Source organism: Poromitra crassiceps (assembly GCF_964638095.1).
Source record: "Poromitra crassiceps genome assembly, chromosome: 25".
NCBI classification, from domain to species: domain Eukaryota; kingdom Metazoa; phylum Chordata; class Actinopteri; order Beryciformes; family Melamphaidae; genus Poromitra; species Poromitra crassiceps.
The window spans coordinates 11,563,006-11,570,829 of NC_139649.1; the positions used below are offsets into that span (position 1 = coordinate 11,563,006).

Here is a 7,824-nt window from a genome sequence, read left to right on the forward strand (position 1 = left end):
CTGTGTGGGTTTCTGCAGGCGGAATTGAGCGCGAGTCTTGAAAACTCCACTTTGTCCGCCCGTCCGCGTAGTTACAAATTTCGGCGTGCGCACGGCCGCTCGAAAACCGTCCGCACGGAGCCTTGCGGAGGGGCGTGTCTGCTGATTTGACGTCACTTTTCCGCGCGGACACTCGCGTTCCTCGCTGATGCGGAAAGCATAATGAGACCTTTAGACGGACCCGGAAGAATTTGGCCCACTGTAAGGTCTGAACATAAGGTGAATAGGATAGCGAGGCACATGAAACTGTTTTTTATATTTGTAATATAATTGTGTTTTTATATTTAGTTACTATTTTGTTATTTTACCCTCTATTCTCATTTATTAAAACTGCATGTTAAACTCTCCTTAAGTTCCAGTGTAAACAAGACAACGAAAATGTCTAAATGACTATTGAAATTATTTAACTGCCGAAAAATCAATTTTAAGTTAAAGGAATACACTGACATTGGTGAATAAGCTATTGGATAGATTTTGAATTATGTGATGAGCAGATGGGTAATAGTTCTACCTGTGTGCATTCAGTATTTATTAGTTCTCTACAGTGCTGTCGTGGATAAAAGAAATAGTGCAGTTGACACAGTGAAATTGGTGGATTCATCACAGAGATTGCGTGCCAATATCTGGTTGTATTCGCTTCAGTGATGGGAACACACTGTATCTCTGTATATTAAGGGGAAATCAAGAGGAAATCTGGCATTTTCTCGCCCATTTTGGTGATTTTCCGTGTTGTTTTCAGGTGTGAGCGTGGAGAACGGAGAGAACTGGTGCTCTCAAATCAACAGGCTGCAGCAACTCCTGGACAAGCTGGAGTGTCAGGTGGGAAACATATCTTGAACCTACAGCATGTTATCATGCAGACTCCAATGTGTGACTATTTGTAGAAGCAAACTGAAATTCAGTGTCATTAAGCAAATCTGAACACAGGTCACAGAATCAGAGCATTCATATTGTCAGACACTGGTCCTGATTTATCAACCATAGGTAAAAAATGAATCTAGAATTTCCCCATAATCATAAGTATTTTGCAGTCATATATAATCAAATGTACTTGGTTGTATGGGTCATGTAATGCATGTGATAGGAACAAGCAAAATAAATGTGTAAAATAAGTATGTGTGGACTATTCGTCTTCGTACTGCTCCAGTATGGCTGCCGGAACTGACTCGCGTCCATGTAATCATCTGCACATTGGTCTGTATTGTATATTTCTATTACGTTTTACACGGACGACAACGTCATTCAGAGTATAGTTACAATAATGTTTACATTGTGATACCAAACATAGGAAAAAAGCCAAAGAAGAGGGACATAAAGAACGAGGAAGAATTTGCAGCATGTGAAAAGCAATGTCTTACTTTCTAAAAGGCTTTGTGCAGTTCTGAGAAGCACAAAGCACCATCGTCTCTCCAGCTTCTCTCTCTCACTCACCTCTCAGTCTGTTCTCCCTGAACCCTCTCGCACCGCGGCCAGTCCTTCACGCTCTCCTGCCTTCTCTTCTGCTCCATCTCATCCCTCCTTCCCCGCTGCTCTGTTCTTATTTATTAACCCCCGTTATTCCCTTGATGCTGCTCATTCTTTCTCCCTCCGTTTCACTCTTTCTCTCGCTGCATTTCTCTTTCTGCAATTCTCAGTTTGCCAACCCGGAGGGACTCGGAGCGCAATATCAACACAATTCATAACGTGCTATAGTTGCAATATCTCTCTCTCTCTCTCTTTCTGTCTCTCTCTTTCTTTCTCTCACACACACACACACACTCACACACACACACACACACACACACACACACACACTCGTCAGTGTCTTTAGGCAGAAAGCTCATTCTCTTGCATTTCATTTGCTAATCCATTATTCATAGCATCATCCTTCTATCCTGCGTTCTTATAGACGCGTATCAAAATATGGACAGGGTTCGGGAAAATGAAATCAGTCATCTGTATTATAAGTTCTTGTGGCTGTTTTTTTTTCAAAAACACAATTTCAATCTTCTTCCCGCAGTGTGGCTATGATTGGCTTTCGAATGCCAGTTGACATGGAGTTACAGAATGCCAGTTGACATGGCGTGGTTATTCTGCTATCACATTTCAGCTGTACAATGAAAAGCCATGTACAGTATAACAGATACTTGACTTTGCACTCGCAACAAAGCATCAGGAAAAATACAAATCTAATGAATCAGAATGTACTGAGCATGACTAAAGCCAAGATATGAATTTATTTGGTTAATTTATTGCAAGACAACAAACTGCAGGGTTGTAACAAGTGGCTAATAACATAACAGGTCAGTGATTTATAAAACCATGAGAGTGCCAGCATGTGTTTTTCGAGAGCAACTTTCACAGAGAAAAAATTGAATTGATCAGTTTCTGTCCGTCGTTAAGGACTACTCACTCCAAAGCTTAAAGCTTGTCAATAAAACCTGCAACACTGAGGAGACAGACGTTCTTTTCAAGCCTCCGGTCATTTCGTTTTACTCTAATAAAGTTAATGTCGGTGTGAAACAATATTAGCTCGGAAACGGATGTAATTTTATGGAATAAATTGGGAATCAAATAAACAGGAAGTATTAGGGGCTATTGGGGTTTTTTTTTTTTTTCAGTGATGCAACTCTTGCTAGATAAATGGGTCTGGGCATGAATAATCCTTCTTTGCCCCAACTTTGACAAAACCAAGAGGTACACTAGCCTCTACCCTTCTCATGTTATTACCTCTTTGTTTCAGAGTCCCAAGTTGGAGCCACTCAAAGAGGACACACTGGCCAGCACGTACAAGTCTGTGAGTCAACACTGACACCCAAAATGTACCTAGAATACTCATATGAGTGAGCACCGAGTAAACATCGTGTCAATTAGTTTTTGATCAAGTAATACGATTGGCTGAGAAGCACGATTGACAATCATTCTGACCAGTCGTCAACACATTCACATCTCTACCTCCGTGTTTTGCGTGGGTTATAATACCACACACTATCACACACAGCCATTAAGATAGCACCATTTCAAAAGGTCAGTTGCAATGAAACAACAAATTGGATATTAGCATTTTACTGTTGTTGTGATCATCCCTATTGTCCATCAGGTAAGGCACATCTATCACCTCCCTCTGCTCAGCAGATGGTTAGTGATGCTTAGTGGAAACAAAGCTATTTGCAAAGGTCAACATATCAGATAGGTCCAAATGAAACAAACTAACAGTTAACGTAACCTTTAAGGGCGTGCTGGTCTAGCGATGATACACTCAAGGTCAAGCTTTATGACGAGATCTTTGCACCGCAGTGCTGAAATGCGACACTGCTGTCTTCCTGAGACTACAACGCAGCAGTATTATCTCATGGAATAGCACTCCCTTCTGCATATTAGTGCTGAATTAGAGTGACACACTGTACCAGATAGAAGAACAGCCTACGGATATCGCATCCGTGCAAACTAAATACACGGAGAATTAAACTAGATCATGAACTGAGAAGGGCCTCGCTTTAGGGGGGGAATTCCTTGCATCCTAAAACTACAGAACTATTATTGGAACATTATAGTGTTTCCAAAAGCGAAGGCATCTTATTCGGTCCAAAAAAAGGGTAAAAACAAAGAGTAATATGTCCACTTCATTAGTATTCTCTGTAACAGGGGATCATTGGCACCATTGTTCTCCATAGAATTGTAGTTGAGTATAATTGATAAATGAGATAATGAAGGTAGTTGAAAAATGTTACGTGTATACTTTGCTTACAAAATAGATACAGTACTTCAGATTTTATGATCAGAAATATTAAACAATGAACACATGATGATGATGATGATGATGATGATGGTGGTGATGATGGGTACATGGCATTTCAGAATTAAACCATTCCGTTGTAAACCTACCAAATGGCATTATAAAAGGTGCACGATATTAAGAAATCCACTTAATGGCAACATGTGAACAATCCATGATCAGTCATCATCATCCTCGTGGGAGTGCTGAATGAACCAGATTCAGATTAATAATTGATTGTCCTCCTTAGAGGAAATTCGTTTTCACAGTCTGTACATCAAAACACTGCACATCAAACATTGAACCAGTACAAGAAGAACACCTGAAAATTCTGTAGCATTCTGCAGTAGCTTCGGCGTGAATAAATCGACCTGCCTTGACACTGCATATTTCCACACGCACCACAATCACAGCCTTACTGTAGCTGCTCAGTGTATACAGTAACACGGGCCGGATAGAACAACGGCGTACCAAATGGATATTGCATTTGTGCAAAGGACACTGAGAATTGTTTCACACCTCACTGTGCAAAATAAAATAAATCGTCAACGAAGAAGGGCCTCGCTTTAGGGGGGAACTGCTCGCACCAAAAGCAAAGGCATCTTCAGTCCAAAAGAAGGGTCAAAACAAAGAGTAATATGTCCACTTCATCAGTTTATGCTATGATAAGTCTATTCCCTGTAACGGGATCATTGGCACCATTGTTCTGCATGGACTTCTAGTTGAGTATAATTGATCAATGAGATAATGAAGGTATTTGAAAAATGTTACGTGAAATCTTTGCTTACAAAATAGATACAGTACTTCAAATGATATGATCAGAAATATTAAACAATGAACACGTGATGATGATGAGGATGATGATGATGATGATAGCGGTGTTGGGTAGATAGCGTTTCAGAATGAAACCATTCCATTGTAAACCTACAAAATTGCATTCTAAAAGGTGCACAATCTTAAGAAATCCACTCAATGACAACAGGTGAACATTTGAACAAACCATGATCAGTCATCGTCCTCGTGGGAGCTACTGTAGTGCTGAATGAAGCAGCACGAGTAGAACACCTGAACATTCTGTAGCATTCTGCAGTAGCTTCGGCATGGATAAATCGCCCTGCCTCGACACAGCATATTTCCACACACACCCACAATCACAGCCTTAGCTGCTCGATATATAAAATCACACGGGCCAGCAGATACAAGTCTGACTCAGCAATTACACATGTAGGCGTAATGTTTGTTTACTGCGTGAACTGATTGCAGGAGTGAATCACTGCTGGGCTTTCAATTGTTTAGATTTAGATAATAAAGGGGGGCAGCAGGGAGCGTAGCGGGTAGGGAGGCAGCAGTGTAGTGTAAAACGTACTTCCGATGTCAGTAGAATTTCAGCTCTCTGTGGTTTTCTGTCTCATAACCCTCAGCTCATGTCTCTGCAGAGGTCAGGGGGGGAGAACAGGCTAAAGTGAACCACCTCAAGGTTCCACATGTTGCATTCTGAGGAGCTTTTCTGCTCCCCACAGTTGTAAAGAGGCTATCTGAGTTACTGAAGCCTTTCTTTCAGCTCCAACCAGTCTGGCCATTCTCCTCTGACCTCCCCCCCATTCTGATGCTTGATATGTGAACATGAAGTGAAGCTGCTGACCTGTATCTGCATGATCTTATGCATTGCCATGCTGCCACTTGATTGGCTTATAGGATAATTGCACGAATAATTGCATAGAAACAGGTGTTCCTAATAAAGTGCTCAGTGAATGTACATGAATCTAGGAACTTTGGTGTTATAGAGACAGTCGGCATGTGTGGGAACGCCCACAAAATGTTATACGGCTGGCGCGCGAGTGGGGTAAAACCCGCCCATATATCTCAATAGGCTGACTCACCAAAGGACTGTGCTGCGGCTTTAACTACAGTTTTGGGGGTTCTAGAGCAGAACACAAGACGTCTGCTCAGATGTGCGTTTACTGCGGTGGTTAAATCCCCGATCGTGTCTGCCTGGGCTGGGCTATCAGCTAAATTCTAACTTTGCTGAATGGATAGAACGGGGGGATTTACCCCACCCTGACCACGCCCCCAGCCAGGCTGAGCCAGCTAACCCAGCGTCTATTGTGGGCGTTCCTAGAGCCTGTATGGGCGTTCCCAGACATGCCGACTGTCTCTATAGAAAAGTTAAAATTTAGCTGCTACAGTTGGGCTTATATATATATATATATATATATATATATATATATATATATATATCCTTGCAGGTAGTGAGTCCTAAAGTTGCACTAAAATTGCTTTACAATAATGCCTCCATCTTGCCTCATCCAGCTGTCTCCACTCAGGCTTTCAGCCGCATAGGCAAATAAAATCGAAAGTGCACAGAATATGCCGAGAGCGTTGCAAATAGACAAATAGACATCACTTTATATATCTTATCTATTGTTACAGATGGGAAGATATTTAGCCTCAGGAAGGTGCAAACAGTTGCCCATCAAAAAGTTTCACAAGTGGCCTACCCATCTTGAGAATATCAACACACATGCCTGTACCTCAGGGGGCGATGTTTGTTGGATGTTCACTCTCATAGACACGCACACACAAACACAAACACACACATGGCATCCTGTTCTTTTTTGATACCGGAGATTGTTTTATGTTTCTCCTCTCTCTCTTGCTGGGGCCGTCTCTTGTCTTGGTGCCAACAGAACATCTTGCTGGTTCAGAGGCAGATGACTGTGCCCGAGGAAGACCTGGAGAACTTACGGAAGGTTCTGAAGAGCTACGCCGACGCCACCTCGGCCCACTCTGACAACCTGCAGTCAGTCACACTCTTTTTTTCACACACAGCAGTATGACATCAGAGCATGATGTCATAGGCCATGTTGTTCAGGCAATGTTGATGAGCAACATCACCTGAATCAGGGAGTGAATTCTAAACTAGGGCAAAACTGACATCTGTAAGTCGAGCTGAAGGACAAAAATGCAACAATACTGTGGGTGAAAATGGGCCATGTGTATGTTGCTGATGTATCGTCATCATAAGATACTTTAGTAGATTCAAGATTTTCAAGATTTTTTTATTGTCACTCCGTAGTACAAGTATCACGTGTGAAATTCTTGTGCTGTAGGCTCCGTTACAACATAGTGCAAAAAATAAAAGATAAATAAATAAAAACAAGAGGCAACAAGCAATAAAGCAGTAAGACACGCCACAGACAGTGGCGTATTCACTGCCCATAGTGCAAATGGCATGAACATACTTTAAACATAATTAAACATAATAACATTCTGTTAGGTGCAAATAGCGTATACCTAATTAAACATACTATTGAACATTAGTCATACGTGATGGTAGCATCTACAGTGCGGTACAGTACGGCTACTACACTATTTGTATATGTTAAGGAGTCTCGTGGCCTGTGAGAAGAAACTGTCCCTCAAGCGATTTGTGCATGCTCTTGGGACTCTGTATCTCCTCCCTGAGGGTAGCAGGGAGAACAGACTGTTGTGGGGTAGTATTTATTTGAGCCCAAGCTGTGAGCAGCTTGATTGGAATGACAGTTTTGATATGTTAGTGTGAAAGTGCAGGAAACTTCGCAAATTATTTTATGGAAATAAGCACATTTTCATTTGACTTTACAATCTGTTATCTGCCACGATGTTTTGCCAAGTTTTTAGCAATACCGTAGGTGACATCTGCTTGACTCTCAATGCTCTCAAACTTTGTTGTCTCTTTCACCCTTCCTACTTATACTCACTTTCCCTCTGTCTCTTGCTCCACCCTGCTTTCTCTGCCTATCTCTCTGTCAGTGTGTCCGTTCAGAAGCTCCCCGGGAAAACGTCTTACATAATGTATGAGTTCTGGCAAGACCGCATCTCCTGGATGAGGTGGGTATGTGTGTGTGTGTGTGTGTGTGTGTGTGTGTGTGTGTGTGTGTGTGTGTGTGTGTGTGTGTGTGTGTGCTCGTGCGTGCGTGCATGCATGTGTTTGTATGTGTGTGTGTGTGTGTGTACGTGCGCGTTTGTGTGTGCATTTGTGTGTATTATGT

At 41.9% G+C, this 7,824-nt stretch overlaps 1 protein-coding gene across 1 annotated transcript in view; it reads left to right on the forward strand.

The window, feature by feature from the left end:
* Window positions 1-7,824, forward strand: part of necab3 (N-terminal EF-hand calcium binding protein 3) — a gene marked incomplete at its 5' end in the record, with an annotated part of 49,519 nt that overhangs the window by 38,963 nt on the left and 2,732 nt on the right. The window contains 4 exon segments of the mRNA XM_083660789.1: window positions 779-858; window positions 2,762-2,815; window positions 6,481-6,593; window positions 7,586-7,663. Of these exon segments, the coding sequence (XP_083516915.1) occupies window positions 779-858; window positions 2,762-2,815; window positions 6,481-6,593; window positions 7,586-7,663 (325 nt within the window).